Raw genomic sequence first — 21,670 nt, forward strand, 5'->3', positions numbered from 1 at the left:
TTGGGGCCTGGAGCCCTGTTCAGATTTGTGTCAGAAGAGTGTGCGAGGTTTAGGGCCAACTTAGTGATATGGCCGAATGGCAGCGGACTTCCCAGATCATGGGAAGGTGCACTTGAGGAGGGTACGACGGATCGGTGGGCACGACAGCGGCACACCAGCATGTACAGCAGCACGACTGTATGGATGGCCCGCAATCTTAGGGGACCCCTAGGGTTCTGAGGGCCGGATTTTTTAAGCGCTTTTAAGAAATGAGGAGGTTTGGGGGCTTAAATTGCCATTTAAGAGATTGCAGGCACGGGGGGTCACTCTTTTAAGACCGTTTAAGAAAATCGGCCTCACCGGCACGCGTCGCTCGGTCCGCGCCGGTTAGCGGTTTCTCCAATACTGCCGTTATTAGGCACAAACCCGCCTCTGAAGACACATCTGTAAGTCTGGTGCACTGGTAGGAGCCATACTCGCATAGGGGACGCGTGCTAGCTGACTGTAGCCAGCTTCCCGGCCTCCGGCGTCTACCGGGAGCCTCCCGGACCATCGACCTCGGGAGCTCTCCCGCACCGTTTAAGCGTTTAAGACCGTTTAAGGAATCGGCGGCCCAGCAGCTCTTAAAACCGGCCCGGGCCAGTTTTAAGCCGTTTAAGCCGCAGGCGCCCCAGGGCCCACCCTTTTAAGCCTAGGGGTCCCCTAAGCCCGCAATCACCAATCCACCAGCACCACCACCACCTGCCTGCAGGCTGCACCCTGCAGCGCCCAGCCCCAGCCCCCAGGCGGCAGCTAGAGTACGGCTCTCTAGACTCTACAGACTACACTCTATCGAACTCTAGTCTCTAGCCGTTCGCGCGTCCCCGAGGCCGAGCCCCGACAACTCCGAGTTTATTTATGTATGTAAAGAGTGAATGCAGAAGATCGGACAGGGGAGGGACGCGGCCAGAAAGAGGGCGGGCGCCGAGGTTCGAAAGCCGGCGCTTTCGCGCGTTCGAAGGGGCTTTGTACGGAGTTTGTGCGAAATTTGCGGTTGGCCTTCGCCCTGCGGCGAGATGGCACCGCAGGCGGCGTGTGTGCACGAGGGCGGCGGCGTCGAGCGCCGAGCAGCACACCACGAGCGCGAGCGGCAGCGCAGACAACGCGAGGCAGCGGGCGGCACGACCGAGCCGGCGGCGGAGGAGGCGATGGACGTCGAGGCGGTGAGCGCCGCGGACGTGCTGGCCGGCGTGGAGGAGAGCGGCCCGAACTACGCCCTTCCGACGGCGAGGGAGGGCCAGAGGGAGCGGCGGGAGCGGCTGCGGGTGGACGAGACGGCGAAGCAGGCGGGGCACACCATCGTGGAGACGGGAACGCACGTCGAGATCCTGGGCGAGCAGGGCTTGTGGTGGCCGGCCACCATCGCGGGGCGGGAGGCGGACGTGGACGGCCGGCTCGTGCACGAGGTCGAATACGACGGTAGGTTAAAGCCGTACGTAACCGAGAGATTGATATCCGCGCGCGAGCCCGAAGGCGCACTTTTTTCAGCAGGAGTCACTCTCGCTATAACATGTATGAACAAGTACATATTATTGCATATCCTTTCAAATAACATCTCTCTCTCTGTCTAGACTGTACCGTAGTCAGACCGTACTAAAGCCGTAAGGAGTGAGAGAATGTGATCATGAGTGTGCCGCCAGCCGGGGTGCGTCTCATACTGTGCTGCGTTCCGTTTACCTTGCAGTGCCTCTCCTCGTATCGTCTCACATGTTCCAGTAGCCTGGGCCGCGCACTCGTTTACCTGCGCTTCGCCCGACTTTCACCGGTCTAGTTTTGGAGCTCATCAGGATCCGTCATCGCCTTCGCCTTATTTCTCGTTTGCATTGATCCTGCGCCTTTCTCCGACACAGCAGTCATGCTCAGACAAGCTGCGCAGTGGGCGCGGAACGGTGTGGGCGCAGCAGTCGAAGCCAGCAGCTGCAAAGCCTAAGCCCAGCGCCGCGGCAACGCCCGCCGGTAGGAGGTTTCCGAGAAGCTGCTCCTGTCGCGCGGAGGGGAGTTCTTCCGCTTGCATTCGGTAGTATCCAGCACAGTGATTGCATTCCGGACTGTAGTCGTACCGAGCACAAACACGAGAAGGGACATAAAGCGTAGCTCGGCTCCAACATTGGCGATAGTCGTATCTGTCCGCAGCGTATCTGTCCTCAGGGATGCAAGGCCGCTCGTACAAAGTAGGATATTCGCCCAAGAATGAGGCACACACATGCCAGCCGCAACCATCGGGGTTCTGACACCATTGCACCGGTGGCGGCGGCGGCGCGGGCGGCGGAAATGTGTTCCACAGCGCCTGGTCGCAGTCTCTGCTTCCTATGAAATGGGCAAAAACGGGGTGATTTCGGTCATCCGTCAAAATATCTGAAGATCCTACTATAGGATTCTCCCCAAACCTTGCTCAGCTGATCCAGCCTGGGGGGAAGGCCAGGCCTGGCCAAAGAACTAGCACCTCATCAGTCTTCCCTGAGCGTCACAGCTCGGTGATCGCGCCGGCCGGACACCACTGTAACGTCCGTTCCGGGCATTTGAACGCGACCTTCGGGGGCAAAGACATGGGCTCTATGGCTCAGACTGGACTCCTCTTGGTCCCTTCTGAAGCCCTAGGCCACACCTGGGCCTTACCTGGGGCGCTAGGGGGCGGGCAGGGTTTGCCCCCCCAAACTGGCCCGAAGAACCTTAACCAGATGGTAATTGATGGGCTTGCCCATCCCGGAGTGGTTCGACCCCACATAAATCCGAGACGGTGACGGGATGCTGTCGTACGATGGTCTCAGGCCCAGTGCTGAGGTAGTGCATCTGACTATCCCGGATCCTGCTGAACAAGCTCCTCTTGTAGCTCGATCGGTCACACACCGCCATCGCCGTCGGGGAGAGGGGGGACGACACTGCTTCGGCAGCGTGCACCTCGATCCTGTACCGTGTTTGTTATGACCCCCCCAATGAACACGCCAGAGAGGGAGGGCGAGACGATCGAGGGGTCCCGTACCACGCGGAATCGACCCTATCCAGTGCTCAAGTGCTCAGAAGCTCACATCGCAGACAGCGAGGGTGTGAGAGGCGGACCTAAGGAAGGTTCACAGTAGGGTGATAAGAAACAAGAACCTCGTTCACAGGTAGGCATAAGCGGAGCAGCTGAGTACTATGAGCAGACTATGAGGTACTAATCCCACGGTTCAGGACGTGGGTCTGACCAAAAAATGGAGCTAGGGTAGGGTTGCGCAGCGAACGGGAGCGAGTTCGCGCTGCGCTAGGCTCAGACGGCGAGTTCGCGCTGCGTTGGCCCTGCCACATCTTTCTCTTTCGTTCGGCTGGAAAAGCAAATGTTTCATGCCACACCTTATTCAGCCTCGACACCTTGTAAACGCGGACGTCAGTCAGCCGATAACCCGCTACTCTCTCTCGCTTGTACATGTCTGCTCGTCACCAAACAAGTTCTTCAGCAACGCGTAGACACTCACGCTCGCACGACGCGCCGAATTCGGGGACATTGCAAAGACAATGCGAGCCGCCGAAGTGCCCATGCAGGAAATGTGTTGCCGCAGCGGCAAGGTAGGCTAGGAGCTGCCTTGACCTTGTGTGAGAGGGCTCTCTTTTCCTGCCAACAACGACACCTCACACCGACTGGTCTATTTCTATTAAACATATGGAGAGGGTATATCTCGCGCGAACAAACACACACACAGCATGCTGCATGGAGTATCGGACACCTCTCACGCGTCTAGTGTCCCCGCGCGGCCCAAAACTGACCCCCCCCCCCCCTCGGGATTCATTCAGGTTTCAGCTCACGGATAGCAGCGTAGAGCGGTGCGAACGGGTAGTCGACTCGGCGTACCCGCTCTTGACCGACATGACGGGCCTCGACGGCTGCGAGGCCGGCGCTTGCGCCTGCTCGGGCACGCCTGAGAGCGCCAGCGGCGCCGCCCTGCCGCCGCTGGCGGGCCGAGGCTCCGCGTACATGTTGCGCATCGACTTTGGGATACGATGCGCCTTCATAAAGGGCATGGTGCCGGAGGGCGAGGTGCGCGACGTGACGCCCCAGTTGGACCCGTTCGCCGCCGCCGCCTTCATCCGCTTCTGGTTGTCGAAGTGCGTCTTCTTCTTTTGAAAGTCGGGCGCCCTCTCGTACCGCGCCTGCACCTGCTCGGGCGTGAAGGCGCGCAGCTCCGCGGCGATCTCCTCGTACGTCTTGCCCTTGTGCTTAGACACAAGTAGGGCGCGGTCGTCCTCGGCGCTCCATGTGACGCTGGCCTCGCCCCGCTTGGCTGCCGTGGCTGGCCGCCGCTGCACCGACGCCGCGGCGGCCCTAGGGGCGCTCGACCTTGCGCCGGCGCTCGCCGGGCGCGAAGCCTTTAGCTTTGGCGCGGCACCGGACGGCCCGGGCCGGGCGCCCTTCTTCGTACCGAGGTTGTTGCGGGCGAGGTTTCCGGCCTTGTACTCGGGCTGCTCGTTGTCGTCGTCCACCTGCGCCGCACAGCAGGAGCGGGGGTCAAGTCGCGTTCGACACGCGTTTGGAAGGGCATCGCAGTGCCGCGCGCCTCCAGGTCGAGCTGCTTGCGCAAGGCCCAATCCGCAAACTCGTCGAAGAGCACCAAGCCGCCGCCGTCGGAGTCCACCTCCGCAAACGCCTTGTCCGGGTCCTCAATGGCCACGCCCCAGCGTGCGATGTCCGGCAGCGCCTGCTTGAACTCGTCGACCGAGATGCGGTTGTCGTCGCTCTTGTCGATCTCGGAGAACATGACGTAGAGCTCGAAGTACTGACGCAGGTAGACGAGGAGAAGGCGGAACTCCTTCAGCTCGACATAGTCGTTACCCTGCTCCGACTTGGAGGGCGAGGCGTCCTTCGCCGCCTGGTACGCCCGCATCACCGGCTTCTTGGCCGAGAAGAGCACGTCTAGCTTGAGCACCTCGCCAATCCCCTTGTCAATCTCGGCCAGCGAGAGGAAGCCGTTGCCCTGCGAGTCGAACTGGCGAAAGAGCTTCTTGCGGAGTGCCTGCGAGGCCTTGTCCGTGCCCGCCGGCAGGGACGCGCTCAGCTCCGCCCAGAACTCGGTCTGCTCCTCCTTCGACATGGAGCCGTTGGCGTACTTTTCGACCTGCCCAGCCATGCCAGCGGACCGGTCGCGGTTGCCAAAGCCGCCGCCGCCGCCGCCGCCGCCGCCGCCGCCGCCGCCGCCGCCGCCGCCGCCGCCGCCGCCGCCGTTTGACGATGCTGTGCTGGGCTGCGAGGCGGGCAGCGCGCCCTTCTTCTCCCCCAAGTTGTTGCTCGCCAGGTTTCCCTCGCGGTGCTTTGGCGCCTCGTTGTCGTCGTCCACCTCGAGATCGAGCTTATTCTTGTACGCCCAGTCTGCAAACTCGTCGAACATGGCAGCGCCTCCGCCGTCCACGTCCATCTCCTTGAATGTCGCCTCCGCGTCTGTCACCTCGACGCCCCACTCCTTGAGCCGCGGCAGCGCCTCCTTGAACTCCTCCAGCGAGACCTTGTTGTCGTCTGACTTGTCCACGACAGCAAACATGACGTAGAGCTGCGGGGCAAGGGAGCGTGCCATGCGGAGAGGGCACCTATCGGGTGTGCGGGTGCGGCGCGCGCGCACCTCAAAGTACTGCCGCAGGTAGCCGAGCAGCTCCTGGAACTCTTTGCGGTTGATGGTGTCGTCGTCGAGCGGCTTCTTGGACTGCGAGAGGCCCTTAGCGGCCTGGAAGGCGCGCATGATGGGCCGCTTTGCGGAGAAGAGGGCCTCGTTCTTAATGACCGTCCCAATCCCCTTGTCCACCTCTGCGAGGGAGAGGCACCCGTTGCCATTCGCGTCGAACGCGTTGAAGAGTTGCTTCCGCTGCTTCTTGTCCTCCTCCGACTTGCCTGAGGGGAGCTTCGCCGAGAGCTCGGCCCAAAAGTCGGCGCTGTTCTCCTTTGACAGATTCTCCACCTGGCCCTGCAGGCCGGCGGCGCGGTTGCGCTCCGGGTCGAGCGACATAGAGGTTTTTTGTGGTCGGCGTGGCCGTTGATCGAAACGCCGACGTACGTTTCAGTGTGTCGGTCGTCCCTCGGAATAAAAGAATTAGCGCGGGCAAATATGCAGAAAGAAAGAAAGAAAACAGACAACCCAAGGGAGGGATGGGAGGATGGCACGCGCGTGCGCGTAGCGACGGTTTCTTCTACGCGAGGGTCAGGGTTCCGGCTCCTACCCAGATAGGGGGTCTGTTGGGACTGGCTGGCCCCTCCCAGATAGGTAGGTAGGTTGGTCTTGTTTGGCCCAAAAGGGCCCTGCAGTAGGTAGGTACCCCCTATTTTCATCTTTTTTCGCTTCGCTGCGCGGCCTGGGGATAGGAGGTAGGCGTTTTGGCGCGGCGTGAGCCCCCTATCCGGGTAGGAGCCGGAACCCAGCGCCTGCTCGCTCGTTTCCACACTATGATGACCGACGTCTCGCCCACCGTGCTCGCCGCCTCGTACGCCGGCCTCGTCGCCGTCAACGTCGTCTACGGCCGCGGCCTCTTCGGCGTGCGCACAAACGCCGAGATCTCGGCCGCCTATCCGACCGACGTGACTCCGAGCGGTGCGACCTTCGCCATCTGGGGGCCCATCTTCCTGCTCGAGGGCGCGGGCACGGCGGTGCTCGCGAGTGGCGGCGACGCCTCCCGCATGGCGCTCGTGGCCGGACCCTGGGTCACGACGTGGCTCGGCGAGTGCCTCTGGCAGGCGGTGTTTGGTGTGCTGCCGGTGCCGCAGGGCGGCGCAACTGCCGGGCGCAAGCTCGCTTCGCTCGCGCCCGCCGCCCTCTTCGTCGGAGCGGCGCACGTCAAGATGCTCGGCGGCGCGCTGGCCCTCGTCGGCGGTGCGCCGGCGTACGGCCTCGTCGGCGCCGCCGTCGTTGATTTTCCAACGGGTCTGAACGCGGGCTGGCTGGCTGCAGCAAGCGGGATCGCCTTCACGCTCGTTGCGCAGCAGGTGCCGCCGCTGCAGCCGCTGGCGACGCCCGAGGCGGGCGCCGTCCTCGTTGGCGCCCTCACGGCCTATGGCGCTGCGGTCACGCTCTCGCTCGCGGGCTGTCCGGCCGCCGCCCTCGGCTACGCCGCTGCCACAGCGTGGGCATGCCGCGGCATCGCGTCCGAGAGTGCCAAGACGCCACCCATCGTCAAGACGACCGCAGCGCGCTGCGCCCTGTTGGCGGTGGCGGCCGGCGCGTTTGCGCTGGCAGTGGGTGCGCTCAAGCGTTGAGCGAGTGGTTGGGGGCCCGATGGGGTTCTGTGAGATGATGATCATCCATTCGCATCCATGATCTTTGATATTGTTTATACTCGCCCCAAATTAGGACGGGGGGGGAGAGCTCACGGTATTAGCGCGGTCCGAGCCGATACACCCGGGTCACCCTGGACGGCGACGTGCACGTCCGTCTCTCCGACGGGAGCCGGCACGTCTGCGCACGGCGGCGCCCCCAGCTGCGGCGATGCGACGGCGGCGCGCCGAGCAAGGAGCCGTGCTGCTGCGAATGCGGCCACACTGTCACCAGCAGGGAGGCGCCGGGGCAAGGCACGTGCGACGTTTGTCTCGAGCAGGTCGCCGCCGGCGACGACATCGACGTTTGTCTTCGCTGCCGGCTTCGGAGGCCTCGATGGGGGCTTCGCTGCCGGCTTCGATGCCGAGAGTGCCGAGAGGCGGCGTTGGCATTGGCGGCCTCGGTGGCGGGCGAGCTGCCGGCCGGTGCCTCGAAGCGGCAGCGCGCACTGTATGCCATCAAGATGAACATGGTGGCCGCGCCGGAGAGGGAGGCCGAGGCGACCAAGGCGGAAGCGGCGGTACTCGCTCCCTCCCACGCGGCGCCGCCTCGCCGCCGCCCCCCCCCCCCCCCCCACACACACACACCACGCAGGCTCGCCGCCCAACGCGACACGAGCTGGCGGCGGCGGTGGCGGGAGGCTGGAGCAAGTACGAGGACAGTCTTCCTTTCTGGTCGCCAGACCCCACCCGCCGGGCGCAGCAGGAAGCATGGTTCGAGGAGGTTGTTCGCGGAGCAGGCTGGTGTGGACGGCATGGGGTACCCGTGGGATGGGGACTGGTGCGATGAGGACGCTTCCGACTACGATGAGGAGTACCTCCCGTCCCATCGTGAGGATGTGCTGTTCGACCTCGAAGACGGCGGCCCGTGGGGGGCGAGACCTCGGAGGCCGACAGCTGCGGAGCTCGCGCCTCTGGCGTGGCCGCACAGCTACTGGTGGCACGACCGGGACCGAATCGTCCTGCTGTACATGCACATGCTCGACAACCCGCCTGATGGCAGCTTCCTTTGGGAGGCTCGCGTGTTTCGGCAGGTGTGCCGTCTCTGGTCAGACGGCCGTGACAGCCCCCGCACGTCCGCAATCAGCTGCAATGTCCGACAGGGACGACTAGAGGGGGCGCGACCGGCATCGACAAGGGCGGAGGCGGAGGCGATGTGTGAGGCGGGCATGAGGGTGGTCTGGTCATATAGTGCACTTCCCGGCGGCGAAACTTCCGGCGGCGAACAGATTCATGGCGCCACCTTCTTGGTGGGCGGTGCCGTGACGGTGCGGCGACGTCTCATGACGCATCAGTGCTTTGAAGATGAGGCGGCGCCTGGCTGGCGCATGCTATCCTCATTGCCCTCGTGCCCCAACCCGCACATGCGGTTCCCCATGTCGCGTAGCTTGCGAGAGATTGTGAGCCGCGGGGGAGAGCAGCCCCTCAAGCCACTCTTGCCGCGCACTGCATGCAAATGCGGACAGCGAATCGGGGAGGGAAGAGATGAGGATCCGCGACCTCTACGGGTATCCTCTACGCGATCTCTTCTCGAGGCGGATGAGGCGGATGATCCGGAGCGCGTCGAAGAACTTCGTCCCGCGCCCCGAGCATGCATCTTGTGTTTGAGAGACGCGCTTGGGATTTGTTTGGGATCTAGTCGTAGTCTAGTGTGCGATACCCAGTGTGACGGCACGAATATGTGTGTAATTGTACGTAAAGCGTACACACAGGGAAAACCTCGAAGCCCTGGGAGCCCTCCCCTTACTGTTCGGACACCTCTCTACTGTTCGCGGACACTGTGGGTGTAAAAAGGAACACAGGTCCCCGCCCGTGTTGGCGCGCGCGCCGATATTTCCATATGTCTCGTGTGTGTATGCTATCGTGTATTGATGTAAGCTAAATATGTGTATGCGCATCAACACAGTTCTTCATAAAACATATACGCTCACACCACGCCGCGTTTCTCCATGTCATCCGTCTCACTTCTCACGCACGAGGTCTCGAGAGATCATGCGCTCCGTGATCGAGCCTAGGAGAGGGCTGCCTATGCCATAGCGCTATGCCTGTCCCATCACGCCCTCGCGCCTCGGGTCCATGCGCGCCCTTCCACCGCACGTACCACAGACTCTTTAGCTTGAGGGGCGGCCCGAGAGCCGGGTCGACCGGCCGGCACGCTGATCCATGCTTTGGGGGCACGCGGCTTCTCCCACGCTCCCGGCGTTGGTGCCGGCGCTAAGGTCTGATCTAAACTACGGCGTCCGCGTCGAGCTGACGCTTGGGGCGCGCGTCGCCGTTGCGGCGTCCCGACCGGCTGCCCACCGGCCGACTGTCCCAGGCGGGCTGCTCGGCGTGCGGCGCCAGCTCGAAGAAGCGCGCCACCTCGAGGCGCGAGCGGAAGCGGCGGCCATCGGGGGCGTGGAAGTAGACGTCGACGTGGCCCGCCGAGTCGCCCGCCCGCCGCACCTCGGCACTGGTCGTCCACCCATCCAACATCGACGAGACTCCGCCCGAGGCGCAGATGAAGCGGCGCAGCGCCTCGAACGCAGCGCTCCGGCTCTCCTCGCGCCGCCGCTCGAGCTCGACGGGGTCGCCGAGGTCCACGGGCAGGATGCTCGGCCTGCGGGGGGGAGGGGGGGCATCAGGCGCTTGGGGCCGGCTCGGCCGGCCGAGGGCGCGGTGGCTGCTGCGTGCCCGCTGGCGCTCATCGCGACGCAGCGCCGGCGCACGCACGCCTGCCGGCTTGCGCCGGAGCCGCCAAAGCAGACCATGCTCCGACAAGCGGAGCACTCGCCGCAATTCTCCGCCAGGCAGGCGGCGCACGCGCCGCACCGCCGCCGCCGAACCCCCTTCCCCGCGGCGGGCGCCGCCGCGTGCTCAGCGCCCTCCTCCTCCCCCTCCTCGGCCGCCTCCCCCTCCTCGGCCGCCTCCTCGTCCTCGACAGAAGTGACATGCATGACGCCGTCACTCGCGTCGCTGCCATAGCCGTCCTCGCCGAGCTTGGCCTTCGTAGCCGCCGCCTCGTGCGCAGCGCTCGCCGCCTGCGCCACGTTGCGCGCCGCCGCGATCGCGGCGAGGAGCGCAGCGACCGATCCGGGAGGCGCGCCGCCAAACGCCTTGCGGATGCTCTCCCCCGACTCGTCGAGGACGCTGACCGTCTCGCGCAGCGCGTCCGCCTGGGCCGCGGTCGGTGTCTCGCGCGGCCCCGCAAACGCGTCGGGGGCGGCGCCTTCGTACACGACGAGACCAGCGGGCGCCTGGGAAGGGAGTCGTGCAACGCGTTAGCATGCAATGGCAATGGCAGCGGCCATCGCGGCGCGAGCTGCAAAACCTCCGCCTTCCAGTGGCTGCCGCAAAAGGTCCATCGCGGCCGCAGCCGCTGCGCGCTGACACGGTACTCGGACGCGTAGTGCGGGGACCGCACCGCGTACAGCTTGCCGGCACCGTCGCTGGCTTCCCTTCCCGCGTCGGTGAGGTTGACCTCCCACCAACCGTCGCCGTGCCACAGCTCGAGCGGGTCGCCGGTCTGAAGGCTGGCGAAGAAGTCGGGCGGCGTCGGCGGCGGCGGCGGACGCAGCCAAGTGGCGTCCACCGCCTCGCGCAGCGCCGACTGCCCGTCCGCGCACAGAATGGTGGCGTATTGGAGCCGCACCTTTCCTTGCTTGGGGGGCAAGAGGACGCAGGCGGCGTAGCGCGAGCCGCGCAGGCCATCCTCGTCAGCTAGCACCTCGATCTCGCAGCCCGCAGCGAGCCACGCCGGCGCGGCGACGGAGCCCGTCATAGGTGTTTTGGTACTATTGCGCTCCGCTCGATGGTTGGGGGCGCGACCTGCCTAAGGTTTCATGCGTTCTTTTGCCAGCGCGCCAGTCGCGCGCCTATCGACGTGTAAGCCCGGTTTTTTCTCTTTCGCGCTCGCTCGCTCGCTCGCTCGCGTCGTTCTTCGCGAAACACCGTTTCGCATCGATGGTGCGCACACTGCCCGTCAGCACGGCCGCCTTCAGCGACGGGGCGCTGTCGGTGGCGCCCATGATGGACTACACGAACCGCTTTCTCCGCTACCTGCTGCGGCGCGTCACGCGGCGGACGACGCTGTACACCGAGATGGTGACGGCGAACACGCTCGTGCACTGCGACCCGGGTGAGCTCCCGCGCTTCCTCGAGCACGACGGCGACAACGAGCACCCGGTTGTGCTGCAGATTGGCGGGAGCGACCCGGCGATGCTGCGGCGCGCGTCGGCGCTCGGTGCGTCGTGGGGCTACGACGCCATCAACCTGAACTGCGGCTGCCCCTCCGACCGCGTGGCGGGCTCGGGATGCTTCGGCGCCGCGCTCATGCGCGAGCCGTCCCTCGTCGGCGACTGCTGCGCCGCGATGTCTGAGGGCGCGCCGGGCGTGCCCATCTCAGTCAAGTGCCGCATCGGGGTCGTCGGCTCGGCGGCCGAGGCGATCGGCGCCGACGAGGCGGGAGCCGCCTTTGCGCGGGCGCGCGAGAGCCCACGTGCGGCTGGAGCTCACCCCTCGCCCTCGTGCGCAGGACGAGCTGCTCGAGCAGCTCGCGAGCTTTGTCACCACCGTCGCCGAGCGAGGCGGCGTCTCCCACTTTGCGGTGCACGCGAGGCAGGCGGTGCTCGGCGGCCTCTCCCCCGCGCAGAACCGGCAGGTCCCCCCGCTGCACTACGGCGTGGTCGAGCGGCTGGCTGCGGCGCTGCCGCACCTCTCCTTCTCGCTCAACGGCGGCGTAGAGGAGCTCTAGCGGCGAGCCTTTGCCGCCTGACCTCTCGGGGCAGTGTCGGGTGACTCGGGCAGTGAGTGAACAGGACCTCGACGCGGCGCGAGCGATCCTGCTCGCCGGCGCCGACTCGCCCTCGGACGGGCGGCTGAGCGGCGTCATGGTCGGGCGCGCGGTGGTGAGCCGGCCGTGGCGGTGGGCGACGGCAGCGCTGCAGCCGGCCACACGGGGGGCAGTTGCGTGACACGCGCGTGAGCGTGCGCGGCGTGTCAGTGCAGGCGGACTCGACGCTCTACGGAGCAGCGGCGGACCCTGCCCAGAGCCGGCGGCGGCTGCTCGAGGAGTGCGCCGCGTGTGCAGGAGGTGTCGAGGAAGTGTCGAGGAAGTGTCTAGGCGGCGGCTGCTCGAGGAGTACGCCGCGTGGGGCGACGCCATCGAGGCGACCACGCCGCAGCGCATCCGGCGGCTCGTGCTGGCGCCGGCGCTGAACCTCTTTGCAGGCAGTCAGGCTCGGCTCCGGTGCGGGGGGACGCGGCCTGTCTCAACCGCCTCTCCCCCTCCCCCTCCGCCTCGCAGGCGAGCCGCGCGGCAAAAAGTTCCGCGCGGCGCTCGACACGCGCGCAAAGGACGACTCGCTCGGCTTCTCCTCGCTGCTGCTGGGTCCGCGCACCACCCCGCCCCACCCGGCGCCCGCCCGCCCGCGGGAACCACACTCTGCTGGATGGCGCCCCCTCCCCGTCGCTTCGCCAGGCGCCGCAGAGGACGTGCTCCTGCCAGAGACGCTGGACTCCGCTCCCGGCTACGAGTGGGACCACGCCGCCCGCTGCTACGTGCCGCCCGACGCGAGCCCTGCCGCCGCGCCGCAAACCGCCTCCGCCGGCCGCGCCGCTGCTGCTGTGAGCGGGCCGCGCGGCGCCGCCGCCGGAGCGGGCAGCGCCGAGCGGCAGCAACAAGCCTGAGCTCGACGGCTCGAGCTTCTCGCAGCGTTGACAGGCGTTCGGAGGTGGGGGTGTGTCCCGGTCCATATCCCGGGGGTGTTTCTCTTCTTATCCGTTACCATGTAGAGCAAGACCGAGGGCGGGCCCTTTCGTTCGGGCTCGGGCCGCCCTCTCGCCCGCACCTCTGCGGGGCTTGCACGTCGGGGATATAGGAGAGAGATGGAAAGGCAGGCGGGCGGGGGGAAGAAAGAAACTTAGGGGTCAGAGGCTGGGTTCAACGCTGCAGCGGTTGCTCTCGACGTCGTTCAGCGCCTTCGTTCTGCGTCGCCGCTAATGCCCTTCGACGAGCCGATGTGGGACCGGGCGATGGTGGACCGATCCCAGCTTCCACTTCCCGATCCGATCGCGATGAAGCGCGAACGCTCGGACGACGTTCGCGCTGATCCGAAGGAGAAGCGCCACCGCGCTGCTGCCAGCTCCGGCGAAGCAGTGGGCCAGTGGAATGGCCAGCCTGGCTCGGGCCAGTGGAATGGCCAGCCTGGCTCGCGTATGTCGGTCGCGCTGCTCGATCATCACACGGGATGGTCTGCTCCGCAGCTGCACGGCAACCTGACCGGCCGATCATATTCTTTCACGCGCGCCGTTGTGGCCCCGGGCGGTGTGCTCGTGAATGAGGACGGGTTCGTGCTGCAGCCGGCGCAGCAAACCGGATTCTTTACCCTCTATGAGCTGACACAGTTCACGTATGACGAGGTGTGTGGTAGGTAGAGATGTGTCGGCGACGTGACTGTCTCTGTTCTCTCCGTCGGTACGTGGTCGTATACGTGTGCGGCTCCCCTAGTCGTGCGTCGTGGACCAGGTCTTGTGCGATTCCTTGTCACGCTCCAGTGTAGAATAAAAAGTGAAACGTAAGATGGCGACTTGTCGTCGTTCTCGGGAATTTTTCTCACACACAGCGCGGGTCCCAGCGCGGCAGGATCCAGGAACAGGCTATAGAGCGTATAGGGGTCAGCGTCACCGTCACCGTCAGGTCTCTCTACGTCCGGTCTCTCTGTGGTCTCTCAGCGGTCTCAGGATACAGGATCGTGTTCGTGACACGTGTCTGAGCGGGTGACACGACGCGCGGCCGAGTGTGTGTCTCGGCTCGCTCGCCGCTGGCATTGCTCTCCCGCCTCTTACGGCGCCGTTCCAGCTTCCTCGTCCTCCAGGGGTGCCGCTGCCTCACGTACCGTCACGGAGAGGGAGAGGAAGACCTCGCCCTCGCTCACCTGCGCGCCCACCGACTCAGGGTTTCGTCCCCGTTTGCGAGTCCCGCCGTATTGTGTGAGCAAGGTCTCTCGCGCACCGTTGTCAGTCGATCGCGGCCATTGGAGCGCGAGAGTGAGCGTGCGTCGGGCCGGCCGTACACGAGCTGCTCCGGGTTGGTGAGCTGCGTGCAGGCGACAGGGCTGATGTTAGTGCGACTCACAAAGCACGCTGCAGTAATGCAAGGCGCCTGCGGAGACGCGCCGACGAAGAAGGCTGATAGTCGCTCGAGGAGTGAGCCACGCGGCCGCCACACCCGGCAGCTGAGCGCGTGAGTGCCCGGCGTCTTTGGCAGATGCTGAGCCGCGTACCCAGCCACCTCGGACCGCCCATGCACGTCCACCCAGCGTACCTCCACTTCCACGCGAGGCCAGCCCCCGAGGTGCGGCCCGACAAAGGTGGCGTCCACAGGCTGCTCCCACACGAACGTCCCCGCCGACGCCGGCCAGTCTGTGTGCGATGACCCTGCTGCGGCTCCGCGTTCACAGGCCCAGCCGTCACCGGCAGAGAGGCGGTATGTGCAGTGTGCAGCGGACGATCCGAGGCCGAGGGCAGCAGCGGCATGCGACATGGCGCCGCTGGGCAGCCGTGCGCCAACGATCTGTCCAAATACACTCACCTCGAGCCGACTGCCCGTCGACGCTTCCGGCATGGAGTCTGTTTTGGAACGACGGACGAAGACGTTGAACTTTCGGGACGCATCCACATGATGTCACAACACGTGACATTAGGGGGTGACAAGGTAAGTGCGGCCCCACTAAAGAGATGCGAAGTCTCACGGCGAGAGGTGCGCAGATTTCCTTCCTTCACCCGCCGCGACAAAGGTCCCCCCGTACCCCTGCCGCCCGCCTTGCTTGCAGCAGCGCAAAAACACAAGTTCCTTTCCGTTAATTAAATCTCTCTCTTAGTCAGACCGCGTGAGTCAGTGGATTCATTCAGGCTGTGCCGCGTGCCGCAGGCCGGCAGGAAGGAAAAGGGCCTTACTGTGTCACCCCCAAAAAATCTTCTTTGTCGGCGTGTTGGGCCGAGCAGCAGTCGCTTCCCTGCCAGCCAGAGCGTTCCGCCGCAGGTGCCGCCTCGACGGCCGGCCGGCAGCCCGGCCTCGCACCGCCAGCGAGCGAGCCATGGCACTCTCCGCTTACTCGCCTCTTGCCTCTCGCCCACCGCAGACCTTCGTCGTTCTTGCAACGGCGCCGAACCATGGCATCCAAGTACCAGCCGGTCCCGCCTCGCGAGAAGCAACGCCAATTCCGCTTCAACGCCTCCAAAGCGCCGTCAACGCCGCCGCCTAGGCAGGCCGCCAAGACCAAGGCACAAATCGGACGAGCGCCCTTGGAGCCGACAAAGCCGCCAGCGGCGGCAGGTTCGCCCAGGAAGCCGCACGCCAAGGCGTCGTCTGCGGGCGTCAAGACGCACGGCGGGCACGGCGGAGGGAAGGAGAACAGGAGCTCCAACTTCAACCCCGACAAGTACAAGCAGTCGCCGTGTGACAGGCGTTCGCCTGCCCTCGCTCGGTCACCCCTGTCGCCATCACGGCTCCCCTTGCGTCGCCCTGTCGCCCTCGCCTGTCCTCGACGTCACTCGATGGAGGCCCGCAGGTGGAAGGCCGGCCAGTGCTCCAAAGGCGACCTGTGCTGGTGAGCGCTGCCCGCTCTTGTGTGTATCCAGTACTCGCCCCGATCGCCGGGGCCTCGCTCGCTCACGCGACAGCTCGCGACCGTGTGCACCGCAGGTTCAGGCACGGACCACAGGACACGGCGACCGAGGTGCCGTACTTCGTTCTGATGATGCATGTCGAGGAGGGGCTGTCAAAGCCCTCTCTCATCCGCAAGGGTGCCGCTACCCGCTCCGATTCCGCGTACAGCGAGTGCCACCTGTGCATCGGGCCCGCCTCAAACGACTGCGCGCCTGAGGGCGCCCCCTCCGAATCTGCAAACGTGCGAACGACCGAGCCGCTCGCCAGCGAGGCGGTCGATTCTGGTGAGTCGAAGTCGACGGACGGCCCGGCCAGCCCCCGCAGCCCGGTGACCGTGATGGAGCTCAGCCTCGAGCCGCCGCAGTTCCAGCCCGACCGAGGCCTCGTCCTCGACTCAGCGCCCCTCGCTTTCCCTCTCGAGCCAGTTCGTGAGACCCCGAGCGCATGGGCGTGGGGTGGCTCGCCCTACCTTTTCTTTCAGCCCTCGCCGCCGCCGACGTCGCCGCCTCCACAGGACCTCCCCTGGCCCTGGCAGTGGTTCAGCGGCGGCGCAAAGGCGGCGCCTCCGATCTGGGCGCTCCTGCTCGTCTCCGAGCTCCTTCCGGTGCCGTCAATGTCGATCCCACTCGCGCTGCTGGTGACACCAACCGACGGCGCATCCGCATGCTAAACAGCTAAAGACGGCGTCGCGGCTTCCTCACACACGTCGTAAACCGAGCGCGCACGCAGGGTCGAACCCCGCGGCGTGCATGTGCAACCTCTCCGACGGCGCAAGCGACCCTCTATGCAAATCGCTGCGCATATGGACCGGGGAGAAGGAGTATCTAAGCAGAGAGGGGCGGATGTCCGCCCTCTCTTCCACACGGACGCGCGCCACGAGGCGGCAAAGGAACCATGCGTGGCACTGCACGTGCGCGTAGGAGCGCGCGTGTCGAGTCTATTGTTGTTTTGCGCAGACGAGACGCTTTGTACACACGGTGCTACGTTAATAGGTTGCGAGCAGGGAGTGAGAGGCGCGAGAATCATAACGCTTTGTTTACTCTTCGCATGAACTGCGTGTGGTGGGGCTGCGTGCGCGCGTCGGTCGGGTCCGCTTCTCGACACAGCAGACGCAGAGCACCGCTGTGCACACCGGCTTGAGAGGCAGGCAGGCTGAGGCAGGCCGGACACCTGCCGACACTTGCCGGGACACGTGGCTCGGCCGTCAGCGCTCTCACGCCCCACGCGCGTGGGGGCCGACGCATCTCAGCAGTTCTCGCACACACCTCGACTGTGCGCATGGCTGGGGAAGCGTCGTCAGTCTGTGAGGTGCTGCCTGGCCCCCCGTCATGCCCCCCCTCCGTCGCGCGCGTACGTACATACACACGTGCGAGGCAGGGTCGGCGAGGGGCGACACGGGCGCGTGCGCCTGCGGCCCCCCCGTCGCCCGGACCCCGCGCCCGTGGCGCACACACGCCCGACACGCGCGACACGGCGGACGGCGTGTGCGCACGGCGCTCGCGGCACGGCGGTGCTCGAGCGCCCATTTAGAATCATCAGACATATGCGGCTCTGGCCTATTTACGAACAAATAAGTTTGAGGCAACCACAACAACGAACAAGCGAACAAGACGAGAAGAAACAACATGCTGTACATTCGTGCCCCGGGCTCCCCCACCCACACGCGCGGATCGAGGCCGTCTCTGCACACACGACGCCCCTGATGGGTGCTACTAACAGGTACCGCCGCGCGCGGGCTACACACCATTTCCCCACAGCACACAGACGAGGGGGCTCACGCGAACCCCCTTCATAGAATTGCAGAGCGCCTGCCCCCAAGCCTCCCCTTTTCCGCTCCGCGTCACACGCCCCCGCCCCTCCCTCCTCTTCCCTCGTCGCGCGCCGTTGGGCTTTGGCAAGTCGGCCTCCGCCGCCGCCTCGCTCAGGACGCCTTGAGCGCCAGTGCCTGGAAGAACATCTGGAACTCGTCCAGGTCGACGGCGCCTAAGCGACAGGTCTCGGACACGTCTCGGACGTGTCCGGGAGATGTCTGGAGCTCGTCCAGGTCGGCGCGCCGTCGCGGTTGCGGTCCTGCAACGGCGTGGGGCCCAAGAGGGGCCGGCGGTGAGAAAACGCGCTTGCGCATGTGGCGTGGCCCTCCCAGCGAGGCTTGGCTGGCCAGAGAGGCTTGGCTGGCGGCGGAGGCACGCGACGCGGCGCCCTCAAGGAGGAGACGGAAGCAGAGGGGCGGGGCAGTGACACGCGGCGCGGTGCCCGCCGAAAAGAGACGGGGAGGAGCGGCGGTACGTGTGTGTCGCATCTACACCGTGTGTCGCGCCATCATGCGGAAGCTCTTTGCGATCGCGCGGCGGGCGATGCCGTCCGACGCGCTGTCTGCGAGGCCCTCGACTGGGAGGAGGGAGAGGGGGCCCGGGCAGGAGTAGGAGAGTACTGCAGTGGTGTGTGGAGCGGAGGCAGGGTGGGAGGGCTGGGGCGGAGAGGCAGCGGGGACGGATGGAGTAGGCGAGGGGTGGTGTATGTGTGTGTGTGTGTGTGTGTGGTAGGAGTGTGTGTGTGCGTGCGTGTGCGTGTGTGTGTGTGTGTGTGTGTGCGTGTGCATGTGCGAGCGTGTGTGTGTGTGTGTGTGTGTGTGTGTGTGTGTGTGTGTGTGTGTGTTGCGTGTGTGTGCGCGCGCCTGCGGCAGGAGAGACGCCGGCAGCGCGGAGGACCGCCTCCTTTGCGACCTGCTTCACGGGCGCCACCGCCGCGGCGAACTCCTCCAGCGAGACCTGCGCCGTCAGCACACGCTCCGTGAGGGGTGGAGCGGGAGGGGGAGGCGGCGCTGCTCCTGGCTTGCGAGCACCGTCCCCGAGCCGGAGATGTCGATCAGGTTGAAGGCCACCGTCAGGACGGGGTCGCGCCGGTAGCGCACGCCCTTGACGAAGCGGTGGAACTCGGCCTGAGGAGGGCTTGAGACTCGGGTCGGGGAGGGCTCGCGCCGTGGGGCCCGAGACAGGTGCGGGGCTGCGCCTCGGTCACTGCGCCGTCCGAGTCGTCGTCCATCTCGTAGAAGACCTTGGCAACGGCCTTCTCGCGCAGGGAGCGGAGGGCGGTCTCCTCGATCGACCCCTTTTTGATCTCGCCGAGTCCGAGGATCTCTCCCAGCGCCGGCGCAGCCACGTCCCAGATCGCCTTTGCGCCTGGGCGAGGGAGGCGGCAGGGAGGTGGCAGGGAGGTGAGAGGGAGGCGGGAGGGAGGCGGGAGGGAGGTGGGAAGGAGGTGGGAGGGAGGCGGGAGGGAGGCGGGAGGGAGGCGGGAAGGAGGTGGCAGGGACGGCTCGTGGAGCTGCTGTGCGAGGGGGAGGGAGCAGAGCAGCGCGGAGGGTGGTGAGGCGGCGCCGTCGTTCAGCTGCGCGAGGGTGAGGCGGCCGTCGGCGGTGGAGTTGAAGAGGCGGAAGGCGATCGCGACGAGCGGGTCGCCGCCCGCGTCGAACGGGCTCGATGGCAGCGGCTCCGGCCGGCAGAGCAGGAAGAGGCCGAGCACCTGCGACCGCGCGGCAGTGCAAGCTCACTGGCGCAGGACAGTCTCACCACAAGGCTGCAGCGCGCGCTCGCTCAAGTGCGCCGGCAAGCAGGCAAGCAGGCAAGATGGCAAGCGGGCGGCGGGCGGGCGAGCAGGCAGCGGGCGGGTGGAAGCGGGTGGGCACCGCCAGCAGCGCCGCCGCAACCATCGCGACCGTCTCGAGGGTGCGAGGCGGCGGCGGTGGCTCGGGGATGGGAGGCTTCCACGGCATTTCCGGCCCGAATCCAGCCACGGCGAGGCCCGCCGTCTTGACCAGCCTTTGGATGCCGCGGCTCCCATACAGCACTTCCGCACGCACACGCTGCTTAAACTGCCGCTCGGCAATCTCCTGCATCACCTCGACATCCTCGATGACCTGATCCTGGAGCGACACCTCGGAGGAAGCGGCGAACGCCGCGAGTACGCCCACCAGGACAGCAACGCACCAGCGCATCGGAACCTTTGTCGGAGCGGTCAGGACTTCGCGCCCGCTTCTCTGGAATCATCAGTCAAGAAGAAAACACATCGCGGAATTGCCTGTATCCCTTTTCCCTTTATTTCTGTTCACGCCTCACGGGTAGGTGGTGGTCTGGTGGGGGCTACCCTTCCCAGCCGGAACAGCTATCCTTTGTTCAGAGGCTGTGAACCCGTCCAACGACTAACACCAAACACGTGTAATGCTCGGTGGCAGCCAGGAACCATCCGTCACGTGTGTCGCCGCTCGATCCTCAGGTAACTATTTCGGCGAGATTGGCGCAGGCAGGTGCCGAGCGCGCTCGACGAGAGCTCGCGGGCACCGCGCCTCAGTGCTCAGACGGAGGAGCGCCATGGTAGTCAAAACGAAAGGAAACTCGCAAGACGGACAGTCCCCCCCCCCCCCCCCCTTCAACGCCTCACCGTACACAGAGCAGTTTACTCGCAGGCAGGCGGACGGTTCAGATCAGTCGAGGAAGCCAGAGCCCGGCCCTGGCAGCTCCATCGTGTTGTTCCATATCTCGTGTCCGAACTGTTGACGCGGACTCATCATCCTGCGGTGCTGCGCCATGATGCGCTGGTACCACTGGTCGGTGGCTGGCACGGCCACCTGGTAGGCGCTTACCATCGCAAAGAGATCCTCGATGAACGTGCTCAGACCTTCAACCGTCTCAAACTGGCGCACCATCGAGTGAGAGCCACGCATCAAGGTTTGCGTGACGAGGAGCGCTTGGAAGCTCCAGTAGTCGACATCGACCCCCTCGTCCTCGAACATGTCGTGGAGGAGCTGGTGCGCACGTAAGTGCAGAGCGAAGCCCCAACTCTCGCTCCGCCTCAACCATGCGTTCGCTCGGGGACTGGTGAGCATGGACTGCCATGCCGCCGTGAGGAGTGGCGCGTTGCGCATTGCGACGCGGACGTCGACGTCGCGCGCGGGGAATCGGTTTGGCCCGGTGTTGAAGATGCCCAGGAACTCCATCAGGTGCCGACCCATCGGCTCTCGTAGCGGCGACATGCCAAGGGTGCGCCGGGTGCTGCGGAAGACGTTCTGGATGATGTTGCAGCACGAGTCGGCGAGCTCGGGATCAGACGGGGCGTACCACTGCCGGTCTGTCTTGTGCTTTCGCAGAGTGAGCAGCACCTCAATGTCCGCGCCAGCCAGCTCGCGCAGCGAGTTGTACGCCGAGACCCACGCGTCCGTCGACGTCTCCTCTTCGGACTCGAGCTCATCCGCGTCAGTGAAGCTCGCTCGTTCGCAGAGCGTGTGCAACAGCGTGAGCAGTGCGCCTGTCGAGAGCACGCCACGTTCCTCGCGCGCGAGGCGGAGGGCAGCCCAGATCTCGTCGCCGTCGCCGCTCAATGCGTAGTCTTGATGAAGACGCGACCGCTCTTGGCTCGACTGCGTCGCGAGCCACGCCGCCCGCGCGCTGAGGAATGCACGCATGAACACTTCCTTTCGAACCAGTGGCATCCCATAGGCAACCGCGAAGAGCGCACCCGAGAATGCGCGGTGGCGGCTCTGTGCGCACGAATCGAGGAGCGCGGGAGCGCAAGCCGCCACGAGGCGCTGCACCGCGTCGTCTGCGGAGTCGAGCTGCTCAACGCAGTACTGGGCAACGTGCGGCAGTATCGCCCGGAGGGACTCGGGCGCGCTCGGCTTGTTGCAGAGGGCGCGCAGCGCCTTGCACCGGGTCGTGCGCCGCAGCCGCTCCTGCGCCGCGCGGTCG

The 21,670-nt window shown here is 65.7% G+C and overlaps 8 protein-coding genes across 8 annotated transcripts; 4 read left to right on the forward strand and 4 right to left on the reverse strand.

Annotated features, from left to right (window-relative positions):
- Window positions 1–1,034: 1,034 nt before the first annotated feature.
- EMIHUDRAFT_96342 (hypothetical protein) lies at window positions 1,035–3,176 on the forward strand (the record flags this gene model as incomplete). The annotated part of the gene is made up of 2 exons (XM_005767017.1): window positions 1,035–1,424; window positions 3,126–3,176. The coding sequence occupies 2 exons, from the start codon at window positions 1,035–1,037 to the stop codon at window positions 3,174–3,176; spliced, it is 441 nt and encodes a 146-aa protein (XP_005767074.1).
- Window positions 3,177–3,789: 613 nt separating this feature from the next.
- On the reverse strand, window positions 3,790–5,984 carry EMIHUDRAFT_96343 (hypothetical protein; the record flags this gene model as incomplete). The annotated part of the gene is made up of 3 exons (XM_005767018.1): window positions 3,790–4,440; window positions 4,485–5,534; window positions 5,604–5,984. The coding sequence occupies 3 exons, from the start codon at window positions 5,982–5,984 to the stop codon at window positions 3,790–3,792; spliced, it is 2,082 nt and encodes a 693-aa protein (XP_005767075.1).
- A 437-nt stretch (window positions 5,985–6,421) lies between these two features.
- EMIHUDRAFT_350231 (hypothetical protein) lies at window positions 6,422–7,225 on the forward strand (the record flags this gene model as incomplete). Its single annotated transcript, XM_005767019.1, has 1 exon — window positions 6,422–7,225. The coding sequence occupies one exon, from the start codon at window positions 6,422–6,424 to the stop codon at window positions 7,223–7,225; it is 804 nt and encodes a 267-aa protein (XP_005767076.1).
- Window positions 7,226–9,508: 2,283 nt separating this feature from the next.
- Window positions 9,509–11,042, reverse strand: EMIHUDRAFT_197125 (hypothetical protein; the record flags this gene model as incomplete). The annotated part of the gene is made up of 4 exons (XM_005767020.1): window positions 9,509–9,881; window positions 9,995–10,062; window positions 10,213–10,518; window positions 10,593–11,042. 4 exons carry the CDS (start codon window positions 11,040–11,042, stop codon window positions 9,509–9,511), a joined length of 1,197 nt encoding a protein of 398 aa, XP_005767077.1.
- A 182-nt stretch (window positions 11,043–11,224) lies between these two features.
- EMIHUDRAFT_197126 (hypothetical protein) lies at window positions 11,225–13,054 on the forward strand (the record flags this gene model as incomplete). The annotated part of the gene is made up of 6 exons (XM_005767021.1): window positions 11,225–11,759; window positions 11,848–11,999; window positions 12,079–12,185; window positions 12,384–12,493; window positions 12,567–12,650; window positions 12,984–13,054. 6 exons carry the CDS (start codon window positions 11,225–11,227, stop codon window positions 13,052–13,054), a joined length of 1,059 nt encoding a protein of 352 aa, XP_005767078.1.
- Window positions 13,055–14,405: 1,351 nt separating this feature from the next.
- Window positions 14,406–14,789, reverse strand: EMIHUDRAFT_47120 (hypothetical protein; the record flags this gene model as incomplete). Its single annotated transcript, XM_005767022.1, has 1 exon — window positions 14,406–14,789. A coding segment is annotated over one exon (384 nt), but the record flags the coding sequence as incomplete, so codon positions are not given.
- A 644-nt stretch (window positions 14,790–15,433) lies between these two features.
- EMIHUDRAFT_197129 (hypothetical protein) lies at window positions 15,434–16,599 on the forward strand (the record flags this gene model as incomplete). The annotated part of the gene is made up of 3 exons (XM_005767023.1): window positions 15,434–15,747; window positions 15,832–15,870; window positions 15,966–16,599. The coding sequence occupies 3 exons, from the start codon at window positions 15,434–15,436 to the stop codon at window positions 16,597–16,599; spliced, it is 987 nt and encodes a 328-aa protein (XP_005767080.1).
- An 882-nt stretch (window positions 16,600–17,481) lies between these two features.
- On the reverse strand, window positions 17,482–19,934 carry EMIHUDRAFT_432551 (hypothetical protein). The gene is made up of 8 exons (XM_005767024.1): window positions 19,615–19,934; window positions 19,307–19,451; window positions 18,939–19,108; window positions 18,772–18,867; window positions 18,604–18,697; window positions 18,247–18,317; window positions 17,984–17,999; window positions 17,482–17,912 (listed from the first exon to the last, which is right to left on the reverse strand). The coding sequence occupies exons 1-8, from the start codon at window positions 19,921–19,923 to the stop codon at window positions 17,851–17,853; spliced, it is 963 nt and encodes a 320-aa protein (XP_005767081.1). The 5' UTR covers window positions 19,924–19,934; the 3' UTR covers window positions 17,482–17,850.
- Window positions 19,935–21,670: the final 1,736 nt, after the last annotated feature.

The sequence above is a fragment of the Emiliania huxleyi genome (genome assembly GCF_000372725.1).
Source record: "Emiliania huxleyi CCMP1516 unplaced genomic scaffold EMIHUscaffold_5, whole genome shotgun sequence".
NCBI classification, from domain to species: domain Eukaryota; phylum Haptophyta; order Isochrysidales; family Noelaerhabdaceae; genus Emiliania; species Emiliania huxleyi.